Below are 27,208 nucleotides of genomic sequence, written 5' to 3'. Positions count from 1 at the left end.
AAAGTGTTCCAAATCTCTAATAATTAGAGAAACGCAAATCAAAACAACTCTGAGGTATCACCTCACACCTAGCAGATTGGCTAAAATGAAAGAAGGGGAGAGTAATGAATGTTGGAGAGGATGTGGCAAAATTGGGACATTAATGCATTGCTGGTGGAGCTGTGAACTGATCCAGCCATTCTGGCTGGCAATTTGAAATCATGCTCAAAGGGCTATAAAAGACTGCCTGCCCTTTGATCCAGCCATACCATTGCTGGGTTTGTACCCCAAAGAGATCATAGATAAACAGACTTGTACGAAAATATTCATAGCTGCGCTTTTTGTGGTGGCAACAAATTGGAAAAGGAGGGGATGTCCTTCAATTGGGGAATGGCTGAACAAAGTGTGGTATATGCGGGTGATGGAATACTATTGTGCTAAAAGGAATAATAAACTGGAGGAGTTCCAGGCGAACTGGAGAGACCTCCAGGAACAGATGCAGAGCGAAAGGAGCAGAGCCAGAAGAACATTGTACACAGAGACTGACATACTGTGGTAAAATCGAATTTAATGGACTTCTGTTCCAGCAGCAATACAGTGACCCAGGACAATTCTGAGGGATTTATGGTAAAGATGCTACCCACATTCAGAGGAAGGACTGCAGGAGAAGAAACATATAAGAAAAGCAACTGCTTGAACGCATGGGTCAGGGTAGACATGATTGGGGATGTGGACTTGAAACTACCACACCAATGCAACCACCAACAATTTGGAAATAGGTCTTGATCAAGGACACATGACAAAACCAGTGGAAATGTGCGTCGGCCATGGGTGGGGGGAGAGCGGGGGGAGAAGGGGAAAGTAGGAGCATGAATCATGTAACCATGTTAAAAATGATTATTAATAAATGTTAAAAAAAAAAGATTTATACAGCATTTACATATGTTGACTCATTTGATTTTCACAACACTCCTGAGAAGTATATGCTGCTATTATCTTCATTTCACAGAAACTGAGATTGAAAGTGATTAAGTGAGTTGCCCAGGGTTACTCATGTAGTAAGTATCTAAGGCATGATTTGAACTCAGGTCTTCCTGACTCCAAAGTCCAATGCTTTACTATACCTATATAACATAACTTGTGTTAAAGGGGAAAAAAAAAAAAAGTCAAACAGATAAGACATTGACGCTAACATTTGAACTTGGGACCTCAGGCTCCAAATCCAATTCCCTTAAATCACAGGCTTGACTAAAATGCAACAATTTGGTGAACTTTTAAAAACAGAATACTATCTGGATTTCTATTTTTAATGTAAACTCTTTTCAAGTTCTGGAGAAGGAAGTTGCAGGGATAGTGAATGGATTTAAAGCATTCATATGACATATTCTTAGGAATAGTAGTGTCTGGATTACTGTTCCCAGAGCAAGAATGGTAAGGATTCTGGAGTATCGGGTTTTTTTCAGAAGCCCAGAACCCCAGAGCAATAAATGAAGTCTGGTGTACAGAAGCATGCTATGAACATGGTTGGAGGAAAAGAGGGGGTTTTTGGACACTGAAGAGGAATCTTTGAATGCCTTACTGAATCAAGTTATGGAATTTTCTTTTGTGTAGACTTTTAAAAATGGAGCAGCTTCTGGTGTCCCTCTTATTAAGACCATGCTTGAAGATGGAGTAACTAGACGTAGAGCTCTGTGTCACACTGCTAGATTTTTTTTTCTATTTTACCTACAAAGCTGCATTGAAGGGAGGTCCTAGGTTCAAATATAATCTCAGGCACTTTCTATTTGTGTGACCTTGGGCAAGTCACTTTATTCCTATTACTCAGCCCTTCTCTTCTACCTTGGAACCAATATACAATATTGATTTTTAGAAGGTACGGGTTTGGTTTTTTTAATTATTTTTTAATTGCTGTGAGATATTAAAGGAACAAGAACTGTGTAGAATATAGTAATACATCAAGCTATTAAAAATATGTATTCTCAAATATTTGTGGCTTTATGAATTATACGGTTGTGTTGTTTTTCTTTTGTGGATCTAGCTTTTGTGTGAATATATACTTAAATAATTATTGATAGAAGCAGAGGTTTATTGCATGTGTGTATAGACTATATAAGTTCATTGAAGTCACACATTTTTGTTTTTTTTCCTTTAAATTTAATGTACATTTCTTGATAATAGGTAGGTTTTAGTTTAAAAATACCTTTTTGAAAATAAAATAAAGTTACTGTATTTTTAATCTTGAAACTTCATGTATGCTCTCAGCTCTGAAATGATTATTTTAAAATAATTTTGGGGGCAGCTGGGTAGCTCAGTGGATTGAGAGCCAGGCCTAGAGACGGGAGGTCCTAGGTTCAAATCCGGCCTCAGACACTTCCCAGCTGTGTGACCCTGGGCAAGTCACTTGACCCCCATTGCCTACCCTTACCAATCTTCCACCTATAAGTCAATACACAGAAGTTAAGGGTTTAAAATAAAAAAAAAATTTAAAAAATAATTTTAATTCGAAATATAATTAATTTCTGAGATACTTTTTATTGAATTGAATGCTAAATACTTATACTGCATGTATTTTCTCTTGCTTTGTCATTAGGACTTTCACCAGATCTTCAATCAATGGAGCAGATTCGGAGAATTATGAGACCAACAGATGTCCCTGATACAGGTATATTATGCCAAAAATTTGGCTAAAATGCTGTTCAGTTGGATCTCTAATTCTTCCTCAATTAACATATGCTTCTGAATCATACCTTCACATTTGACTTTTCTTCCTGACATTGGTTATTTTTGTACAAACGAGCTTCTATCTTCAGTACTTTTTCAGAACAGTTTTTAAAAATGTGTACATGTAAATGTATATCTTACCTAATATTAATGTCATTTTCTTAAAATTTTTTCAGTAGTTCCTTCTTAATCTTTTGCCTTTAGTCTGCTACCTTGATGATACCTTTCCCAAGAATTAGCCAGTTTTGTTTTGTTAAGATTTGATATAACCAAATAGCATTAAGTGAGGTAACAAAATAACTTTTGAGGAGCTGTAGCAGGTCAGAACCAAAGTAAACAGAATCTATTTGGATGGCAAAGTGTGATAGTTGAATTTTGTACATGATCATCACTGTATTTTGTCCTGAACAAGTAGTTTTCATTATGATAGTATTGAAGGTAGTGGTTTACTCATTTAAAACCTCGGCATTGATTTGTAGCATTCATTCAGTCTTTACGTGAATATGAATATGTATAATCAACCAATTAGCAGAGAGTCATATTAGTAAGGCCTAACTTGCGGGTATGGAAAGTTTTCCAGATAAACTGTGCTTATTCAACTCTACCTATGAATAGCATCATCTTTATAACAGTGCAAAGCGCACTGTCTTGTTTCATGCTTCCAGTTTCACAGAACTTTGCTGGGCTACACATTGCCTACCGGCTAAAAGGAAATGGAGTAGCAGATTACTGCTACTTAATTAAGCAAATTACTTAATTGAGCAAACTGTAATGTGAAAAAAATGCCTTTTTCTGATAAGAATAGACTAATCTTGAATTGTATCAAACTGGACTTAACATTGGAGTATGAGAGAAAAGAATTTCATTGACCATGTAGGTCAGCCTCTCTGGGTCTCCACTTTCTTATCTGTAAAGTATGGGAGTTGAACTTTAATAAGTCTCTGAAGTCCTTTTTAGCTCTAAAACCATTGTCAAAGATTTCTTGAACACTTCTCCTGTGCCCAGAACTGTGGTAGGTATTTACAGGTATAAACACAAGATATAAATATAATGGAAAAAAAATGAATTAAGATTATCATAGCATAATAACAATGATAAAATTCAAAGAGTAACTGTAATGCAGTAACTCCTTCAAAAATATCATGTTATAGTAAAGGGAAAGGCAAGTATATTAAAGTGAGCCTTTGTGAAAGGAGCATAACAATCTAACAAGTTTGTATCATTTGATTATTGAAAGATAGCTATGTGATCCCTGAGGATCCTTCTAAAGTTGTTGCATTGGCTCTTCCAAGGCTATCCACCCTCTTATACCAGCATAAGTATAACAAAGAAACTTCTTTTGAAACATTTCAATAAATGCACATAAAAGAAGCTTTAGCCATCTGTAGAACAATAACTTTTAGTGAATTGGAAGGAAAGGTGGCAAGTCAGCTGACTATGGGGTGAGTGGTACTGCAACTGATGGAAATAGTGAATTTAGGAGGAAGCACTGGCTATGATCATAAACTAGTTTGTGTTTTAGATAGGTGGAACATCCGAAGGGGCAATGTCATGTGGACAATCAGAGATAGTGTTCTGGGACTCAAAAAAGAGGTCAAAGCTAATGTTAAAAGATCTGGTAGTCACCTGCAGAGATCAAGAAGCCATAGAAGTAAATTATATTGCCAGAGAGGAGAATGTAAAGAAGATAGTGAGGCAGCTAGGTGGCTCAGTGAATAGAGAGCCAGGCCTGGAGACTAGAAGTCCTGGGTTCAAATTTGGCTGTATATACTTCCTAGCTGTATGGCCTTGTGCATGTCAGTTAGCTCCAGTTGCCTAACCTTTACTGCTCTTCTGCCATGGAATCCTTAATATGAAATCTAAGACTAAAAGGGTTTAAAAAAAATAGACATTTAAGGATGAAATCTTGAAGATTGCCTTCTTAAAAGATTCAGAAGGCACTAGTGAGGGAAGATGAGACAAAAGTTCGAAAAACAGGAAGAGTGGTGAGTAAAACCATAAGAGAAAAGAATATTCATAAAGGGAGGGCTAGATTTCAGGAAAAGCTAGAAAGATCTGCAGAGCAAAATAAACAGAACTGAGAGGACATTATATGTAATAACAACAATATTGGATGATGATTGTCTGTGAAAACTTGACTATTCTCAGCAGTTCATTGATCTGGGACTATCCTGAAAGATGCATGATAGGAAATGCTATCCACCTCCAGAGAAAGAACTGTTGGAGTCATCTTTCACATCAGTGTATTTATGGTTTATCTGGGGCTTTTGGTTATGTATGACTTTGCTCTTACAACAATGACCAATGTGGAAGTGTGTTTTACATGACAATAAAATTTAAACAGTTTATCAAAGTTTGGGATGCTAGAAATTGGTTGATGAGAATAACTAAAAAGATTATTGTATATAACAATTAAGAGGTCACAGGAAATCTCTTAGAGAGCAATTTCAGTTTCATGTTGGTAGCAGAAGTCAGATAGTAAGGAAAGTAAGGACGAATTTTTTGGGGGGGGAATATTTTTTAAAAATCAATTTGCTTTTGAATCCCCCAGACATAAAAACAGTACTGTGATTTATAAAGAGCACATGCATGTTCCTTCATTACTCAGTTATTGTGACAGCATAAAAGTATAATGTCTTTAGTGCTCATTTTAAATAAAATCAATATCCAAAAGCCAAAAAAGAACTAAAAATTCATCCATGTGAATGAATGAATGAATGAACATATAGTAAGCATTTACTATGTGCCAAATACTGTGCTAAATATAAGGATAAAAATACAGAAAGAAAGATTAATCCCTGCTTTGAAGGAGTATACTTCTAATAGGGGCAATCTATTGTAAACATAAAAGAGAGTAGTAGCCAAGAACGGATGCTTTTGTTTAAAAAATTACCAGATAGTAATTGGGAGTTTAGGGAGTTGATGTACATGCCCTTTCAAGTCACAATGGAAGCATTGATTTTATTATCATTCTAGAACTATAACTTATGGGGAATAGAGAAGAGTGAGGCAGTACAGAAGTGAGAAATAGTGGTCCTCACTAGATATTATATCCTGGGCAAACTAGACCCAAATTTCTCTCTAGGTGCTGCATAAAAATGGGATTTTTATGACAGAACTTAAAACCTTCCAACTAAATAATTATAGTCTAACCTTTGGCCCCCTTTATTGCAGTTTTCTGGCATTGAAAAAGAACAGCTCAACTACTGTAGTCTTATGTTTCCCTTAATATATACATTGAGAAACAATATTTAATGCAAGAACAAGGAAAAGCATATTCTCAAAATACCAAAGAATTTTAGTGGTAGCATGAAGAAGAGCCCAGTAGCAAATTAGCATTGTTTTTTTTTTTTCCAAGCCAAATCTTATAAAATGCTTAGTGGATTGAGAGCCAGGTTTAGAAGGTCCTGGGTTCAAACGAATACACAGTACTGATTCTAATACAGAAGGTAAGGGGCTTTTTTAAAAGGTGTATCTGTAGCTTCAAACCTGCAGATTTCTAGTATGTGTAGTCACTAGAGAAGAGCAGTCATATCAACAATCAAATTTTTTTTTTTAATAAAATGCAGATTTGGAAAATAGGTACAAAAGAGGTTCACTGTCCTTAAATAAAGATGACTTCCCCCAAAATAATCTTTTTTGATTAGTAAAAGTCTTCCTTTGCCATCTCGTGCCAACCTTTTCTAGCCGATTTCATAATCTACCTGGAGCTATTTCTTGAGCTAGGCAGGTTTGTATATTTATTAGAGCTTTAATCTTCCAGTTTGGCCTTGAGGAGTGGTCACAAAAGGAATTGCCTATAAAAGTGAGAGTATCTTTTAGAATAATTTGTGACATTTCTGTCTTTAAATTTCACCTTGTTTCTTAGAAAGCATATTCTTTCTAATATCAAACTGTCCTCAAATCCAGATGTTTTTATTATTCATACCTTTTGTTCATAAAATGAGATTACTTTTCTCTAGCCTCAGAAGTTGACTCTAAGAATCTTCATGGAAAGTTGAGATACAATAATTTAGCCTTGAAGTCTTTGTTTTCAGAGGGACACTGTACAGTAGTTTTCTTTTGCTAGCTTTCCATTAGGGGAAACATTCAGAAACACTTTGTTCTTGTTCATTTTTCACATGTTACAGACTTTGGAACATGTTTTTCCCCTCTTACTTGATTTTGACCATGTGACTAGTTTAGGTTCTACATTACAGTTTTTTTCAGTTTTGCATATTCTGTGAGTCGCTTCTGGCGAGGCTTCTTCAGCCAAGGCTGCTGACCAGGAGCTCAGATAAAGTCACCTTTTTTTCTTAGAAGGTTCAGAATGAGAGACATGAAGGAAATGAAACAGTTAGCTAGACCTAGTTCTTGGAAGAATCAAAGGAAGATAGGTTTTTGTTTTTGTTAAGATCAAGAATGCTTGTGTATGCAGAAGAAAAACAATTGCTTGATCACATGGGCTGATGGGAATATTATTGGGGATGAAGACACTAAAAGATAACTCTTGGCCAACTATCAATAATATGGAATTAGGTCTTAATCAATGATACATGTAAAACCCAGTGGAATTGTGTGTCAGCTTGGGGGGGCTTGGGGAGAGGGAAAGAATATGAAACATGTAACTGGGAAAATATCCAAAATAAAAATATAATTAAAAAAAAAAGAATGCATGTGTATGTTTGTAGGCTGGTGGGAAATTATGTTAGCTGCAGCATAAGATGGGCAAAATATTCTTGGAGGAAGTGAGAAAAAATGGCATGGATTTAGATTTGACTCCTTGTCAGAGTAGGGGTTTTTTAAATAATTTTTGATCAAATAGAGAATGAAAGTAGGAGATAAGGCAAAAAATAAAAATTGAGTAGTAGAAGAGGTTGGCAATTGAGAAATTCTTCTTGGATGATTTATATCTCGGTGAAGTGAAGGACTTCACTTTCTGTTAATAAGGAGTTGTATAAGTGTATTGATTGTGTACTTAAAAGAAAAAGTTTGATGCATTTGCAGTAAAGAATCTGGTTGGGAGTAGTGATGTAAGCACTTACTCTTTGACAGGCATTGTGCTAAATGATAATAAAGAATGGCAAAAAAAATCAGCTCCTACCTTAAAGGATCATATGTTCTAATGGGGACAGCACAAATAACAAGATGTGTAAAAGTGTATAGAGTAATCTGAAAGGGAAAACTTTAGCAGTAGGTTGGGGACCAGAAAAGACTTTCTTCAGAAGGTAGGATTTGATATGAGTTTTAAAGGAAGCCAGGAGTAACATAAAAGGATTGAGCAGTAACTAAACTTTACAGAAGTCCACAGTCTTTTGATGTTTTAACTTAATACATGGAAGCATACCATCTGTCAAATTGCCTTTTTTTGGAAACTTTATGTGAACTGCCTCTAATTATACTTAACATGCATGTGCATATAGAAAAAATTTGTTTATTTCATTGTTGTATGGAACTATTAGTGTGGAAAATTCCTTTATAAATGCTGTTCTTAAACTCTTAAAAGAGTGCCTGGGGAACAAAGAAGTAAAGGAAGCAATTTATTACCCCAGGGCCAGGCAGCTAGGATTTGTCAGATAACTAGATTTGATTTGAGGTGTTCCTGTTTCACAGTCAGCTCTTTTTACTACCTCTCATTGGATTCTACTAGGTTTCATTACAGTTATTTTATACTTAAGCTTTATGTATATAATTCATGTCTAAAATAGTATTGCTTTCAATTTGATTTTTGGATCTTAATATTCAAGTATGAAACTAAATATAAACATGAAGGATTTGTTAAGTACCTTAAAATTCTTGACATCTGACATCTCACTTTCTTTGATTATTACAGAAGTTTTCATTAATATTATAAGGACCAGATAAAACTCTTCATTGTCAAGATGTGTAGACATATATTGAATTCTATAATTCAGTGTAGTTTTAGGTTTTCTACTGGCTAAAAAGTTTTGATATGGCCTGATTTCTTCAACATAGATACTTCCTTTAACAACATAAATATATCTTTTCTACAACTTTGCAGAGTATCTTCAAGAGTTGCTCTCTGGGGAAAAAAAATTCATTGTTCTGTGAACAGTCTGGTGATAAACCTCTCCAGAGTTAAGTAGACTAATCCTTGCACAGCAGACAGTGTCCACCAACAGGCCTATACCCAAAGTATGTTAAACTGCTCCCCCCCCCCCCCCGTTTTTTTATGATTATGAATTTGCCAAGCATCAACAAACACGATCATTTCCTTATACAAAGAACAGGAAAAAAAAGACTACATATGAAACTATTGCTCTCGGTATGTACAGATTTTTAAAATATATACAAATTTAATATGGTAGTTCCAACATTTTCCTGCTTGTCTGCCTATGAGCTTTCTTGTGTTCTATTCATTTAGATTTAGACACTTTCATAAAGATGAACATGCAGTCTCAAAGTTGGAAAAGGACGTTAGGGGCCATCTAGTCGAGTGTGTGGTTGTACACAAAACCCTTGTACAACATCCATAAGTGATCCAGTGGAGAAAAGCCACTACTTTTCAAGGCAGACGATTTCACTTTGGAATTGTTCTCATTGTTCAGAAGTGTTTCTTAAATCACACTGAAATTTATTTCTCTGCTATTTTCATCCATTTTCCCTATTTCCCTTTGGGGCTATATAGGACGAGGCTAATCTTTTCATTTAATTTTTTTTTTCAAACCCATACCTTCCGTCTTGGAGTCAATACTGTGTATTGGCTCCAAGGCAGAAGAGTGGTAAGGGTAGGCAATGGGCGTCAAGTGGCTTGCCACACAGCTAGGAAGTATCTGAGGCCAGATTTAAACCTAGGACCTCCCATCTCTAGGCCTGGCTCTTAATCCACTGAGCTACCCAGCTGCCCCCTTAATAGCTCTTTAAAAACTGAAGATAGCTATCATTTCTTCTTCCTACCTCAGCCTCCACCCATGTCATTTGGCAAAACGTCCCCAATTCCCTTCAGTTTCATGTTCAAAAGACATGGTTGACTTTTAGCATTTTCATATTCTTCTGTAGCCCTTCATTCTTGTCAATTTTCTTTCTAAAATGTTTCATCCAAAACTGAATGTTATCAGATGTGGTGTGGCCAGAGCAAATATGCTAACACCATTCCTAATGCACCGTAAGGTATTGTTAGTTTTCTGGGTTCCATGAAGCCTTCTAGATCTTGTTCATACAGATGTCTGATACTATATTATACTTGTGAAGTGTTTGTTGTTGTTGTTTTTTTAAATTCACATGAAAGACTTTATTTTCCCTTTCATTAGATTTGTCCCATTATTCTATTGCATTGGATATTTTTGGATTCTGACTCTCTTCAGTGCTTTAAGTTATCTGCCGTCTAGCTTTGTATCTGGCTTCAGATATTTCCTTCCTGTGTGACCCTGGGCAAGTTACATAATCCTGATTGTCTAGCTCACTCTTAACCTCTCTTCTGTCTTAAAATTGATACTGAGACAGAAGGAAGGTTTGTTTTTTTTTTTTAAGCCTTAGAAACTAAAAGTGGAGAAGTGAAAGAATTTTATCCCATGTGATTCGAACAAATAGCCTTTCTCTTTTACATCAGTTGTCTTTCTAGTGCATGCCTTTTTTCCCCTTGAATATCCTCTTTGCTCATCCTTTTTTCTCCCTGTATCCTTCACAAAATCAAATTTATGGAAAGTATGTTGAAGTATGAAGAATCATATTAAGCATAGTTAGTGATGAAACTTGAAGGGCAACAAGGAAATGGAAGAATTCTTTTAATAAATTATTCTCATCATTGACAGTAGAGTCCTTATTTTCAATGAATGATCTACATTAGAAAGTAGACATGGTGGAGAAAGGACAGAAAGAGCAGCTGAACCATGCTCAGAAGACTTCTCTGTTGAAGATAGAATTTGAGGGTATTGAGGAAATCAATTCCATTCTTAAGATAGCTAAAACAGGGAGAATATTTTTTATTACCAAAAAAAAAAAAGACGAGAAAAATATCAACTTCTTTTCCTTACTCTTTAAAATCTTAATGAAACAAATCTACATAGTTAATTAAGGGTAACCTTGATGAAAGTAGGAGAATTATACAGGCAGCATTTTGCAAACATATTAAAAACACATCACATTTTGACATAATTGCTTATAAAGCACAGACAATGTAAAATCCCACCCTTGTGTGACTTTAAAAAAATTGATTTTGTAGAGAAAAATGTGGCATTAAAGTTCTTAAACAAAGCATATATGTTAAAATCATAGAATTCCCTGAATTGTGTAGCAAAATTGTTAACTTTTTGTTCAACCATCTTGTTAGGACCTTGCTAGGTCATATTGCAGAACATCCTAAATGAGATCCATAGTAACTGGGGAATTTGGCCTCAAAGGATAATGTGAATAAGGGATACGCATATTTCAGACTATGCTAATGGAAACTCATGTACACTCTTAATAGTTTGTCTACCAGTATAATACAAATGAGTCATGAGCCAGGTTCTTTGATCAGTTAGAACTGAGCCAGAAAGAATTCTACAAGATGGAAAGAGTGAATTGGATAGAATTTGAGAACTTGAATAATTTCAAAAACCTCTAAACTTCTTCCTTAAAAATCCATTATTTTAAAATATCAGGGATGCTAAATGACTCCTAAGACAGTGATGGGCAAACTTTTTAAAGAGGGGGCCAAAGGAAAGGAAATGCTCATCTGTCCGTCTTTTTTTAAGGCAACTCTTTCTAAGTTTCATTGTATTGTATCCTCATTTTATTCGTCAGATTAGGAATAATGTCCAGTGGCAAGATAGAACATTTCAGGGGGCCTGCATCTGGCCTGTAGTTTTGCCCATCACTGTCCTAAGAAATAAAACCTCATTTCACCCAAAAGGCAGTGAAGAGGGACATGGGGGTCCTAGGTAGGCTGAAATAAGTTACCAACAAAGACTTGCACATAAAGAGCAGCTTGAAAGATGTTATGCGAGAAGTATATGTCTAGAGAGACATACACTCTACTCCACTGATATCCATTCAATGTCAAGAAAAATGGAATAAACCTCTAGTACCTTAAGTAGCTTCCCACCCCGTTTGGAAGATTTACAAAAGAACGTGGACAAAAATTCTACTAAATAGGTTTTAATTTGCACTTTTAGATATATATGCCCATAGCATTGATATCATAGATCCATCAGAGTATCTTTTACCTTGGGATTGCCATGTTTAGGACCTGTTAAATGGGAATATCATCCACTATAATGTTAGGTAGTTCTTCTTCACTGTGTCCATAAATAATAGTAAATATATCCTTATATACTAGGACCTTATTAAGAACAACAGCTAACACAGTGATTCCCAAAGTGGGCGCTACCGCCCCCTGGTGGGTGCTGCAGTGATCCAGGGGTGTGGTGATGGCCACAGGTACATTTATCTTTCCTATTAATTGCTATTAAAATTTTTAAAAAATTAATTTCCAAGGGGCTAAGTAATATTTTTTCTGGAAAGGGGGCAGTAGGCCAAAAAAGTTTGGGAACCACTGAGCTAACATATAATAATTCATAACTTAAAATGCACCTTCTGTGAGTTTGGTATTCTAAGCAATGTTACCTCTAATTTCTAGAGTAGGACAATTGTTCATATATGTTAAAGAAATTCCTCAGAGTTAAGACATACATTAAGTAAGGTTCTTACCACTATAAATTCAGCATTTTTGCCCTAGGCCACATTGCTTTCCACACTATTGTCATAGACTTTACCAATAAAGTCTTTATGGTTTTAATGAGTTGGTGGAAACAAAGTATATGTGTTCAAGAATCTGAGTGTTTATACTTAGATTGTTGAGATGTTGACTTAAAAAGTTAAAAATAAATGCCTGGTATGTGCTGGGTTCAATATAAAGGTGAAAGGAGCTTTCATTTTTTTTTTTAAGCTCCCTCAAGGAGCTTACAGTTTAGTGAGGTTAGGGAGAATACAATTGTTTGAGATAGGCACGTACTTCAATAAATGGGAGTTAATGGTAGGATGGTGATAGGAAAACTTTTAATAGGAGAACTGGGACAAAGTATTCTAACTTTAATGCAACATAATATATTTGAAGGGGAGCTATAAGAGATCAGGCTGAACAGGGGGCAGATTGGACCCAGGTAATGGATAGCATTGAATGTTAGTGTCGGGTGTTTAAATTTGATTCCATAAGCTGTGAAGAATTACTGAAGGTAAATGATTTAAAGGTTGAGACTAAGGAAGGGTTTAGAGAACTTCTGTATCATATTTATAGTAACTTTATTTACTACTGCAATTTTCTTCAAGGTTTACTTTGTGATTTGCTATGGTCTGACCCAGATAAGGATGTACAAGGCTGGGGAGAAAATGATCGTGGTGTTTCTTTCACTTTTGGGGCCGATGTGGTCAGTAAATTTCTGAATCGCCATGACTTGGACTTGATTTGTCGAGCTCATCAGGTATGAAATCTAAAACTTGTTTTGATAAATGGACTTAATGAGAGATGCTTCTAATCTTTGGAAATATTTAATTTAACAAGAATTTTATTAAGGGACTGCAAAGTATTAAACTAATTGTTGGAAATACAAATAGAAAAACAAAACATTTCCTGCCATGTAAAAATCATTCTTGGCTTTTTGCCTTACAGAAATAGGCAACAGGCCTTAGGCAAAACCTGACCCCTGCTTTATATAATTAACATCTACTACTGAATTATTATTAAGTGCCTACTTAATGGTGCCACACTGTGTATAAAGACAGAAGTAAAGATCCCTGCCTCTCAAGGAATTACAATCCCATTCGTGAACCTCAGACCTTTTAAGGATTTCTAGGGGCAGCTAGGTGGCTCAGTGGATTGAGAGCTGCCCAGAGATGGGAAGTCCTGGGTTCAAATCTGTCCTTAGGCACTTCTTAGATTTGTGACCCTAAGCAAGTCATTTAACCCTCATTGCCTAGCCCTTACTGCTCTTCTGCCTTAGAACCAATACACAATATTGGTTCCAAGACAGAAGGTAGTAAGTGTTAAAAAAATAGATTTCTAATTTGTCTCTAGTTTGTTTTCTTATATAATTTTTTGAAAACTTGTAGGCTATATTTAACCATGCTTTGTCTTGGTCACTTATTTTCTTTTTTAGTTCAAGAACATATTTTCAAATAATTACATGAGAACACTGTATGGTAAAGCTTCAACTGATGTTGGCTTATTACACATATCTCTGGAAACATTTTTAAATTAAAGCCTTTGCACTATTTGTCTTTTGTGCCAGGAATATAGTCTCTTCCCACTTTTTAGAATTCATTGTTATTTTCAAAACTTAGTTCAAACAAAGCCTTTTGCATCCCATCCTTCTAATACCCTTTTATTATCTCTCCTTCATTGCCTTCTGTTTTTTTTGTTTGTTTGTTTGTTTTTTAAATATGTTAGATGTATACATGTCTACTCTGTTAGAATGTAAATTTTTTCTGGCTGGGACTAATTTTGCTTTTGTATTCCCACTGTTTAGTACAATGTCTAGAATATAGTAGATGCTTAATAATGCTTATTGATCATTATAGAGTGATATTTGTCCCGTCTCCCAACAACAGTTTTTTAAATGTAAAATTTACCTGTCTTCACTTTTTATGAAGAATGATTTCTTATTTGAATGTTAGGAACCAGTTTATAACATCAAATTTTAAGCTGCCTGGGGTCAAATTACAAAGTAAAATTAAAGGCATTTTGAATAGTCTTTTCAGATCTTTTTTAGGTATTTGTAGTATGTATTTTAAAGTATAGAGGTGTCTTTATTTTGTCAGAACAATTTCTTGGCAATTTTGCCATTTAAACTACAAATATATTTAGTGCATGTATAATTACTGTCATTGCCAAGAGTGATTAACAACTTTATAAAGTATGCATATCAATCAAATATATACATATCAGTTGCCACTGTTTCTTCACACTGAGGGTTTTTTTTTCCACTAGTGTGATCCATTTCCCTCCCTACTTTCCCATACTTACTTTTGCTTATCTTACCTGCTACCTCTACTTTTGTTAAGCAGGATAATAAACTTATAAATTATCCAGTCACATTATACCATTTTCTGCTGTATTTGTTGTTATTGTAGGATTCATGACTTCGTGGTTTTGATTTCTATCATCCCTGTGTCTTGGCTCAACACTTTGAGAAAACCATCTATATTTGCTTCCTTTGGTCCCTTCCCTCTCACTTCCTTTAAACCCTTTGCAGTCTAGTATCTAATTCATTATTCAAATGAAACTGCCTTCCAAAGTTTCAGGTGATATTTTGATTCCCAATCAAATAATCTTTTTCTATTCTGACCCATCTTGACCTTTTAGTTGCATTTGACACTATTGATTAATATCTTCCTCTATACTCTCAAGTTTTGGTTTTTTTTGTGACACTGCCTTCTTTTCTCTTCCTCTGTTGATTGCGCTTCTTTTCCTTTGCTGTATCTTTGTGCCATGCCTTCTAAATGTGAATGTTCTCTAAAGTTCTGTCTTAGACTCTCATATTTCTTTTTATATATCCATTTTGGTAATCCCATTAGCTTCTAGCATTTCAACAGTCATATCTATGCTGATAATTTCCAGTTCTGTATCTCCAGCTCTAGTCTCTTCTGGGCTATGGTTCTACATCTCTTATCTGTGTTTTGGACATTTCAAACTACATATCCTATCAGTATCTCAAACTCATGACTTCTGAAGTAGAACTAGTTTTTTCCCCCTTTATTACGCCTCCCTTCCGAACTTCTTTGTTTATTGTAGGCCCCACTTTTTTCCTAGCCACCCCAGCTGGCAACCCTCAGTGCTGTCCTTGACTCTTTATTCTCACTCACCCCGCATTTCCAGTTCAATTCCAAGTAGTTTTACTTCTGTGATATCTCTCATATACAGACATTTCTCACTTTCCATAAGTTCAAGTTAGCAAATTGCAACTCTCTTGCTTGGCTGGGTGGGTTGGGGGAGGGAGGGTAGCACAAAAGCTTACAACCTTTCCTAGGCCCTACAGCTGCTCTGACTTGCAGGATGATACTGGAGCCACTCAGCCTTTCAGGGGTGGTTGTGGGACCCACTCTGAGCTCCCCAAGTTGGGAGTGGGGGGAGGTGTCTGTGAACAGATCCACTTATGGTAAGCAGAAACTATCTAGACATGCTATTTGTATAGTAACATAGCTACCCCCTTGTTCAAACCTTCACCATCTCTTTCTTAGATTAATACAGAATAGCTGCCTAACTGGTCTCCCTGCCTCAGGTCTATACTCCACCCCACTTCATTCTCCATACTCCTTATCAGTAAGCTCTAATGAGTCCCAGTTACCTCCAGAATCAAGTATAAACTGTGTGTTTAAATGTGGTTTTGAAATTTTTCATAATCTGACTCTAGAAGCTTACCGTACTTGTCAGAAACTGGCCAAAAGTACTATGGTAATTATTTGCATTATAAAAGGATGTTTTGCTTTCAGAAAAAAGTATAATTTAAATACTTAATATTATTTTAAAGTGATTCTTCCTGGTATAAAATCTTTATGTGTATATCATTAAGCAAATAGGTTCTATTTCTAAGAATTTAAAGCCCCTTGTGTTTAGTATCAAATCTTTTATTGAGGATAGATCATAAATGAAATTAAATGATTTCTAGACATTATAATGTAAAGGTCACTGGGGAAAATCATTAACATTACAGAAAATAATTTTTCTACTAACTTTTCAAGGGAACTTCTCAATTTAAACCAAGACTCATTGACATTAATGTTGACTCAATGTGTAGTTGTACAATTCAAATGGGAAATTGAAAATAAGATTAAAAGCCTTCAGAAATTATAGCTTTAATTTTTTCATTACCTCCTGTTTGTAAGCATCTTTCCTTGAATTGAGATTTCTGAGGCTAAACCATAATGCATATGCTGAGAAGGTAATCATTGTTTTTGTTAGCTATAGATTAGATAACATTTATTCAGCAGAAATATATTAAGCATTTTATATGCAAGACATTATGCTAGATAGAGAGGGTACAAGGACAAAAATGAAATATTTCCTACCCTTAAAGAGCTTATATTCTACTGAGGGAAACAGGAACTTCATAAAAATTAATAAGAAGTAACTTCAGCTCTCAGGGGAAGGCAGTAACTACTAAGAATACAAAAAGCCATTTGGATTCCAAGATGTGGTAGAAGGTGAACAGAGCCTTAACTATTGTTTGGATTTATAGTTCTAGTCAGTCATTGAAGATAATTGAATTGAGAACCTGAGTATGACTAGAGAAGGTTACCCTTAAAATATCTGATGATAAGGTTAACACTTGAAGTGTCCAAAAATGATTATAGAAAGCAATGTAATGTGTGAATATTCTCTCTTCACTCCCAAAAGTTACACAGTGCATTCTGAGTTTTAAAAATATTATTCATTTCTCAGTGAATTATGTTATTGTGATGCTATATTAATGTTGACAATTAGGAATTAAATATAAATTAGCTGGTTTTATTTTGATAGGTGGTTGAAGATGGATATGAATTTTTTGCCAAGCGACAGCTGGTAACCTTATTTTCAGCTCCAAATTATTGTGGCGAGTTCGATAATGCTGGTGGAATGATGAGTGTGGATGAAACTTTGATGTGTTCATTTCAGGTATGGCATCAACATTAATATACTAGTAATAGTTTTTTCTGAATACTCTTTGTTGGGGGCAGAGTTGTGGCTTTTTTCCCCTGATAGAAGAGTGATAAAAATATTCTGGGTGCTGTGATAACTCGAATTAATTTCCAAGTCACTAATAGTTGTTTTCATTAGTAAGGTGTTGCCTGCTTTAGAGTTGTCCTATATTAAAGGTTAATAAATATAGTGAATACTTTTAGTTCAGTGAACATTTTAAATGACTGCTGTCTGCAAGACATTTTGAGGATTAAAGAGGCCACTGTTATTCTTGCCCTTAAGGAACCTATAGTCTTATGGATGATATAGGAAGGAATATAGCCCTTGTAGATTTCACTATAAAATGATAGGAACAAATGAAAAATACAAACCTAATAAATACTCTTAAAAATTTTAAAGAAATAGGAGCACCTTTTGCTCAGAAGTCAAATATCTAGTAAACCAAAGTAAAAGTATGAACAAAAATGAACAAGTTTGCATTTGATTTTAAATAGCAATTAAATATTAAGTTTTAGTTCAGCAGTTATACATATACCCACATCTCCTTATCTTAAATAAAGATGCATGCATTTATTTCCTGTGATACTGATTTAGATACAGAGTATGTACCTAAAACAATGTAGGTATATGCCAGAAAGTAGTTCACAAAAATGCATTGAAAATATCTTGTGTGAAATTTTTCCTTTTAATTCTTTTATTACTTCTATTTTCCATTGTTATTTTCATTGCCCTTGCTGAGTTTGGGGGTAGAAAAATACCAACTTATATTCAGACCCATATGATAGTGCTATGATAACTTTCATCCTCTTTAAATTATTTAGGAACTTAAAATTTTTTAAATCAATACTAGGAATTTAACTTCACCACCAAGGGAGAATAGAGATAATCATAACTCTAAAAATTTTTATAGTTTTTGCCGCGCCCCCCTCCCCCTGAATCATTCACCTAGGTTTTATGATACAATCATAGGATCGTAGCCAAAGTCTGATCTTTTATACTTGAAGAAATGTGGTTCTGGAATGATTGAGTTAACTTACCCAGTATCAGAGAGAGAGTGAAACTTCAGCCTTCTAGTCTAGTATTTGTGCCATCATACCTCACTGCCTCTTGGTTTATTAGAACAACTTAAAATTATAAGTAGGCTAGGAATTAAGTATTCGGCATCATTTGTTTATTAGTCATGTTAATATCAAAGTATGGATAATCACAGTGATTTTGATCTGGTAGGTCTGCTTAGTCAAACAAAACCCCAGATATACAAAGTAAATTACATTTTAGGGAACTTAGCTAATTTCTTCTTTTTGAAACTATTTTCTTTAGATAGGGTTCAAAAATATTACTTAATATTTCTTTCATCACAGTATTTTACCTTTATTCTTATATTATGAAAGTGAATTATCTGACATTTCATTTTTTAAAAATGATACTTTCTTGATAAATTCTTTACTACAGATACTAAAACCATCTGAAAAGAAAGCCAAGTATCAGTATGGTGGACTGAATTCTGGACGTCCTGTCACTCCACCTCGAACAGCTAATCCCCCGAAGAAGAGGTGAAGAAAGGATCTGTGTAGAGAACCAATTAGATCTGTCAAGGACAAAACTCCATAATATATAAGTGTGCACTGTAAAACCATCCAGCCATTTGACACTCTTTATGATGTCACATACATTTAACTTAAAGAGACGGGTAAAGGATCTTCACTTTTTTTTTCCTAGTAGAAAGATGTGCAACACTGTATTGTAATAAGTATACTCTCTTCTAATATCCAGCAAAGTTAAATCCAGATTCAAAAATACCCATTAAGGTTCCATATGCACTTATCATGGTTTTTAAAGTTGAAAAGCATCCCAGTTAAAACTAGATGTGATAGTTAAACCAGATGAAAGCATGATGATCCACTTGTGTAATGTGGTTTTTAGTGTTGCTTGATTGTTTAATTACTTTGGGTTTGTTTGGGGGGAGGGGGTGTTTTGTTTTGGATTTTTTTAAGCTAGAATAATGGCAAATGGTTTTCATTTTCCCTAGATTTTTTGGAAGTGAAATGTGGGGAGGGGCTTTTAAAAATGCCACTGACTTATTTTCCCTTGCTTATTGAGCTATTTACCTGTTTGACTTAGTAAATATGCAGCCCGTTATACTTTTTAAAAAGGATAATTCAGTGAAGTGAATAAAACATGCAACCTTAAGTCTGATCTGGCAACTTAAGCAACTTGACTGGGCAATATGACCAGCTGACAGAAAACATTTTGCTTTTTACTTAAATTGCCTCTGATTTGGACTTGCACACTATAATATTTTAACTTATTAATGCTATATTGTGCAGTAGCATTTCATTTAACTTTAAGATAAGGCTCAATAGTATTACCCAATTAGTTAGTAATGTGATTATGTGGTACCTTGGCTTTAGATTTAATTAGCACGAAACACCTTTTGGCATGCTTAGCTTTCAGGTAACACCCTCACCTGCATCAGAGCATTTTTTTGTAGATCCCCAGAATGTGAGGATCCTTTTTTGATAAGCCTCAGAAAGCTGACACTTTCTTTTAAATTTTTTTCCTAAAGAAGGGATGTATTTAAAATGGATGCTGATCAGTGGGACACTGTCAACTATATGGATATTGGGTGCTTAACTGTCTAGTATTGCCATGTGGATGTCGTATGCAATTGTAAGGCTTATATCACTAAAGATTTTATCCTCCTGGATTTTCATGATCAAAGTTCATACAATATTACTGTATAGACTTATGCTTTGTAGTATACTATAGTAGCAATAATTTCTGTACATGATCAAGAGTTTATTGCTGTATTTCTTTTACTGTTCTTTCCCCCCTCCCCTTTTTAAGGGTTAACATTAGTAAATGGCAAGGTGTAAAAAAAAAAAAGTCACTTAAAGTTCTTAGTAAGGTGAAAAATGCAAGACAGATTTGTAGTTCTTTACTGAATGTAATTATAAAAGTTTTTATTGAACGTTGTCAAATTTGTAAGCTTGAAGAAAGATAACAGATTTATAATGCCATTCTGAATGTGCTACAATAGGTGTAAAACTCTTTAATATCGTCTTTGAAAATGTTAAATTGAGGATTCTAGTAACTTACATTTGAATTGGCACGTTATATAATGCAAGAGATATTTGATTTTTGACACAGTGAAAAAGTTCTTTAAAATAGATGTCTCTTTTCTAATTCCATTTTGTTTTAAAGGCATATTTCAAATGTAGTTTTTTTTTTTTTCCATTTAGTAAAAGTTGTCTAATTGATTTGAAGCCTGCCTGAGTTATTTGTCTTTTTTCTTTCCAATGAAACTTCAAACAACACGCTTTCCTTCAAAGGATTTTGTCATTATATACTTGATGGATACTGGCATAGTGCCTCTTTAGAAAAATGTTTATGGACTATCTATATCTGATACCCGTTGCTATAAATACATATGTATGTATGTATGTATGTGTGTGTATATATATATATACACACACACACATATACACACACACAGTATGTAAATACTACTATTGTTGCTTCATTCTTGGTATATTGGGTTAAATTTAATAGCAGCACTTTGTCTAACTTGATTTTAAATGTCAGGTTATTCAAATAGTAATCAGGGCTGAAATTAAATAGACTCTGAGGATTTTAGATTTATTATTTTTGGTGTCAGTATAAATAAAGAATGGAGAATTCAGTAACATAAGAGATGAAATAACCTGTATCTTCTGTTAACTGCATAATTCATTCAAAACTAATTCAGATTTAATTAATTGGGAATTTTTTAATAATTCATATAGGAATGAGGTTTGCCTTTATACACAATCTATGAGAAGTCTACTGATTATGTAAATTTTTATAGTATAAATTAGAAGAGCATATAAACTAAACTAGGAGGAGAGGTATAAGCTCAATTTTGAAGGGAATGTTCTAACCTACTTAAGAAACTTTTTAACCCCTTAACCACTTTAGCAACATCATTTGCATACAAATAATGTGTTCATTATAAATGTTTATCTTCTTGGCAACACTGTTACATATTGCTATGTACCTGAAAGTAATAAAACTTAATTTCCTTTTTTATTATAACAAAAGTCCTATAATTCTGGTGTACCTAATTCACACACTCTCCACTCCAATCATTCCAAATTACTGTATAGATTTGCATTCAACATAAAAGGTTTCACAATAATATTTTAAAATTATTATTTTTTTTAATTTTAAACCCTTAACTTCTGTATATTGACTTATAGGTGGAAGATTGGTAAGGGTAGGCAATGGGGGTCAAGTGACTTGCCCAGGGTCACACAGCTGGGAAGTGTCTGAGGCTGGATTTGAACCTAGGAGCTCCTGTCTCTAGGCCTGGCTCTCAATCCACTGAGCTACCCAGCTGCCCCCGGTTTCACAATAATATTATAATTTTCAAAACTAGTAGTTAATATAAACAGTATTACCTAAATAAATATTACCAAGAGACAGCAACATAGCAATGACATTTTTGGAATATATAGGTAGTTTGTCTTTATTTAAAAAAAATTTTTTTTATGTTAAAAGTGTTGACTTCACTGTTTTATCTTCCATTATGTTTTCTTTGTGTTAACCATGAAAACCAGTGCTGTTATAGGTAACAAGACTTAATTTCATGAAAAGTACTTAACACTAAACATTACTCCTGCCTTCTTTTGCTAGGGTCAGGTTTCAGTCATCTAAAAGAACAGCAAAGACATACTTAGAAGTTTTCATCACAAACATAAAATTTTAGTTCTGGTATTATTTGATTCATGGGATCATAAAATTCAAGGTTGTGAAAGGACCTTTACAAATTATCTAATCTATCCTGACTCATAACCACCTTCATTTTATGGATACTGTAACTGGATTATAGATTGTAATTAAAAAAAAAATCTTTGCATTATTTTAAATTCTACATATATATCATCATCAGATCCAGTCAGTTTTGTTAAAAACCTTTACCTTTTTAGAATCAATACTAAGTATCAATTGGAAGGCAGAGGAGCAGTATGGATTAGGCAACTGAGGTTATTTTAAGTGACTTGCCCAGGGTCACACAGCTAGGGAGAGAATCTGAGGCCATATTTGAACCCAGGTCAACCTGACTCAAGGCCTGACTTTCTATTCTTTGTACCACTCTTGCCCTCTTATTTTCTTAAAAATATCTCTATTGTCCATCTTCTTTTCTGCTACCACATCTTTAAGCCCTCATAATTTCATGACTGAATTAGTGCAGTAACTTCTTCAGCTGTGTCTCCTTTCTAATTCAAGGGATCTAAACTTTGTCGATTCCTGTACTCTTAATTTTCAGTAAACTTTCTCTACATCCTATTCAATATGAAAGGAAATTCAAGAGTTTATCATGCTGTATGTATATAAAATAAAAAGGATTAACTTTTCATAAATCTTTATTTGGTATACAGTGATCCCTCACCTATCATGGGAGTTAAGTTCGAGAGGGCCCCTTGGAAGAGGTAAAAATTTGTGAAATAGCAGCATTATATTTATTTTATTATTTACATATATTTTAAGGCTTTATAAACCCTTCCCACTCTCCTATAAACCTTTTCCACATTTATTAGCCTTTCCCACACTAAACACTGAGTCAATTAGAGTCTAGGATACAGAACACAGGGCTTTTAATCCCATCAGCCAATAGTGAGCTGTGTACAAACCAATGTTGGCAAATTTGTGATAATGGCATATTGCATTTCCATTGTGTATAGCAGTGATTCCCAAAGTGGGCACCAACACCCCCTGGTGGGTGCTGCAGCGATCCGGGGAGGCAGTGATAGCCACAGGTACATTGATCTTTCCTATTAGTTGCTATTAAAATTTTTAAAAAATTAATTTCCAGGGGGCTAAGTAATATTTTTTTCTGGAAAGGGGGAAGTAGGCCCCAAAAGTTTGAGAACCACTGGTGTATAGCATGGCATTCATCCTCAAAATCCTGTGATATAACAAAAACTCAGTGATACAGCATTAGATTTTTTTTTTTAACCCACGATACAGTGAAGCCATGATATAGTGAGGGATGACATAGGGTTTTTTCCTTCTAGTACCACTACTTTGGAAATATTATAGTAGGATATTATAGTTGTCATATTCTCCGTATTTGTCATATTCTCCATGACTACTTAACAAGTTTTTCATATTCTTTAGGAATATATTTATCCCACGTTAAGAAATACACCTATAATTCTTCTAATCTTGTTTGCATTGGTTTATATTAATTTGATGTAATTAAAAATTATCCCTTTAGTTTTTTTGTAATGTTTTTTATGTCTTTGGTTATAAATTCTTCCCTTTTCCATAAATCTGGTGTGTAAACTTTTCCATGTTCTAATTTGTTTCTTGTATCATCCTTTATTTCTAGCTCCACTGATAATTCAACTTGTTTATGGCAATCAGATTTTTACTTTTTGCTGGAAAACTTAGTTGATTCCTATTTCCTATAGGAATAATTCAACTGATCCTTGCATTCAAAGTCATCCAGAATTCATATTACCAAAAGTGTAGTGTATTGGGAATTTCATTGAATTTATAGTCATTGAACTCAGGCTCAAAGTATGACTTGTCAGTAGTTAGCTCTTACCTTGAGGGAGTTATTTAACCTCTCTGAACCTTAGCTAACACACATATAATAGAAGAGGAATGGATTATATCATCTCTAGTGTTCCAATGTGGTACTTGGTACTAAAATTACTAAAATGCATGTTATAAGTAAATGTTAAGGACATTCTGAAAAGGTCATGGTCGGGTAAAAGCTTCAAGAGAAAGGAAGGATGATTTAGATTCTTGTTGAAAAGAAGAACCAAATAAAATTGAAAAGGCAGATATGATCATAGCATTCAAAGAATGGGAATAAAGTCAAGAGACTGGCCTGACTGGAATGTAATAGAATTTTGCCAAGAAATTGAAACTCAAGAATGTAATGTGGAACTGATGTCTGGGTTACATTAGATAGGTAAATGGAGAACAACCATAAATAACTGGGAAGAATGAAGATACCAACATAGTAATTATATGCAGTCTGTGTTAGAGGAAGACAAGTCTTAAGAACCTAGAAAGTAGTCTATTATAAAATCCATGTGTAAACTAAAGAGAACCTGGATTGGTCACAGCAAATTGAGACAGCAAATACTTAAAACACACCTATGTGGATTTAATAGAAAAGTTAAAAGAAGGGGTTTGGAGGAAACATACATATACATTAAATAACCATACAAGTCTACATATAAGTGCCAGATAAATACATTTCAGATCACTAGAACAATGGACTATAATATGGAAAACAAAACTTTTATGATAGGATGTTTATCAAAAAAAGCCATTATGGTTGAGTACTTGTTCATAGCTGAGTTCCAGAGCATTGTCCCTGGGGCCTTCCTTTTTTTAGAGATGAGCCAACATTCCTAGAATGATTCTTTACTATGAGAAATAAAGTAATGTTTAAAAACTTGAACTGTTATTTGGAAAATGAGAATTTAGATAGGGGGAGAAATGAAAGGGATTTTAAGATGGGAGAAATAATGAAAATTTAAATGGCAGGGAAGTAGAATGCATGAGGAAGTATGTTTTAGGTGGGGAGGGAAGAAAATCAGCTGGTGCTACAGACCTGGATTGCCAGGCTGGAGAATTTGGACATTATCCTCTTTTTTTTTTTTTAATCTCTTACATTCTATTTTAGATTTAATACTGTATATTAACACTGTATATTCAGATACTTCCAAGCCAGTCATCAATGGAGTCTGGCCATGAGTAGTCACTATACTTCAACGAGGCAAGATGAAGACCCAGTCTCAAAAAAAAAAAAAAAAGATTTTCAAGGAAGAGTGAAAGGATAAAACACAGAGGACATCAAATTTAACTTTTCTGTTTATGCTAGTTTTCCTTCCTAATATATTGTCTTCTTTTTCATTTCCAAGTCTACCAATCTTTTCCAGGCCTAGCTCAAGTCCCATCTCCATGAAATCTTTTCAGTTTAGACCTGTTTTAATCTAATATATCACTGTGATTTAGAGCTGCTCTGACTATGTCTCTGATTTCATTTACACTCGGAGTGTTTATATGGATATAGTTAAGTTCCTTTAGTATTATATCAGTTCTTTAAAAGCTCAAGAACTTTTTCTCATTTGGAATACTAACATTTAGTTTTTATAGAGGATCTAAAATCTGGGTGATTAGTACCTTTGCCCCCTTTATTCCCCTCATCACCACAGAAGAACAGGACTCAAGGTCATTATATGTTTTTTGTTTCATGTAGCATTGTGACCAAAGAATTAATCTAATAGCCAACTTGCTCTTAGTGAACTTCTATATTTAGTTAAACTGCTCCTTGGACAGTAGGCACAGAATGTCACCAGGATCATGTTCAAACCCTTTCCATCCTGATAATTTTTTTTAAAAATCCTTACCTTCCATCAATACACAGTATTGACTCCAAGGCAGAAGAGGGCTAAGCAACCAAGGTAAGGGCTAGGCAATGGGGGTTAAGTGACTATGCTAGATAGGATCAAAAAACTTTCAGTGGCCTCCCTGTTATAGGATTACATACAAATTCCTTTGTATAGCATTCAAGGCCATTCACAATCTGGTTCCAGGCTCTTGAGACTTGTCTTTTGAGCCTTATCTCATACTGTTCCCCTTAGCTGCTCAACATTCCTGCCAAACTACTTTTGTTCCCTAATCTTTGTATTACATGTGACCTCTCTGTGAGGTTCCCCTTCATCGAAGACTGCTCACTTGTTAGAGTGGTAATGGTTCAGTACAAGTTAGACTGAACAATCTAAGCTCCTTCCCAACTGATAAATCCTAACCTTTTGTTCGTGCAAATTATCCTCAGTGCCTGAAAATGTACTTCCTCACTTGCATTTAATAGTACATTAATTCCTTCAGAGAAAAGATCATGGTAGTCCTTTTTCTTTTTTTCTTTTTTAAAATTTTTCAGTTACACATAGAAACAATTTTTATCTCACTTTTGTGATTCAGATCTGACCCTCCTCTCCCTTTTCCCCCTCTCCAAGTTGGTAAAAAGTCTGATTTAAATCAGGTTAAATCAGTGCTGTCATGCACTCTGTGTTTCCATGTTCTTCATCCCATGAAAGAAGACACAACACATATACAAGAAAAAACTGGCCTTTTACTTTCCTGCCTCTAGGGCTCTAGTTATGCTGGAAATTAAGGAAATGTTTGTCAAAATGATTTAAAAAGCATTTTCTCCAGTATGGCCCTTCCTTTTGGTATGAAATAGAATCCAATGAAAATAGCAAGTGCTATATGCTATTGAAAGAAATAAAACAGACCTGCTCCGACTTTTAGGGGCCAATAAAAGAGAAAGCCTATAGGAGTGAGGCTGTGGTGTAGTCTTTGGACAGGGGTCACTGTGAATCACTCTGGGCCTATTGCCTCATTTGCAAAAGGATGCCATTGGACCAGATATCTTTCACAGTGTGCTCTAGCTCTTAATCTAATCTTTGGATCTAGTCCAACTAAAATAAGGTCCAACTCCCCGCCACCCCCCCCACCCTTTTTTTTTTCTTCTGAGAACTGTAAAATAATTTGGCCAAATCACACCATTAGTGGCAGAGCCAGCCACCCTTTGACTCTCCAGTCTCTTGATTCTCAGGCTAATGCTGCTCTTGCCACTAAATCTCCACACCTCTAAATTGGATCTAAAGAAAAGTTTCTACTGAAGAAAAATAATAAGTGGGATGCACCTACCCCAAAGCCAATATTTGGCAATTATCCAATTTGGTAATTAGCACTTAATTGAGTAACACCCAACTGCATGCTTTTTCATACTTTCATTCATGTATTCTCTTATTCAATAAACCTATATGAAGAGCTTATTACAAGCCATGCCCTTTGGAACTGAACCATTCCCTGCCTTCTCCAGCTGTGATAGGACAATGCCAC

General features: G+C 34.7%; 1 protein-coding gene across 1 annotated transcript in view; it reads left to right on the top strand.

Moving 5' to 3' along the window:
• Positions 1–20,559, top strand: part of PPP1CB (protein phosphatase 1 catalytic subunit beta) — an 82,660-nt gene extending 62,101 nt beyond the window's left edge. The window contains exons 5-8 of the mRNA XM_044663707.1: positions 2,570–2,641; positions 12,949–13,100; positions 17,135–17,269; positions 18,746–20,559. Of these exons, the coding sequence (XP_044519642.1) occupies positions 2,570–2,641; positions 12,949–13,100; positions 17,135–17,269; positions 18,746–18,850 (464 nt within the window). The 3' untranslated portion in view covers positions 18,851–20,559. The remainder of the gene's footprint in view (positions 1–2,569; positions 2,642–12,948; positions 13,101–17,134; positions 17,270–18,745) is intronic.
• The last annotated feature ends 6,649 nt before the right edge of the window (positions 20,560–27,208 follow it).

This window comes from Gracilinanus agilis, chromosome 2 (genome assembly GCF_016433145.1).
Source record: "Gracilinanus agilis isolate LMUSP501 chromosome 2, AgileGrace, whole genome shotgun sequence".
Taxonomy (NCBI): Eukaryota; Metazoa; Chordata; class Mammalia; order Didelphimorphia; family Didelphidae; genus Gracilinanus; species Gracilinanus agilis.
This window is presented reverse-complemented; position numbering and strand designations above follow the sequence as displayed.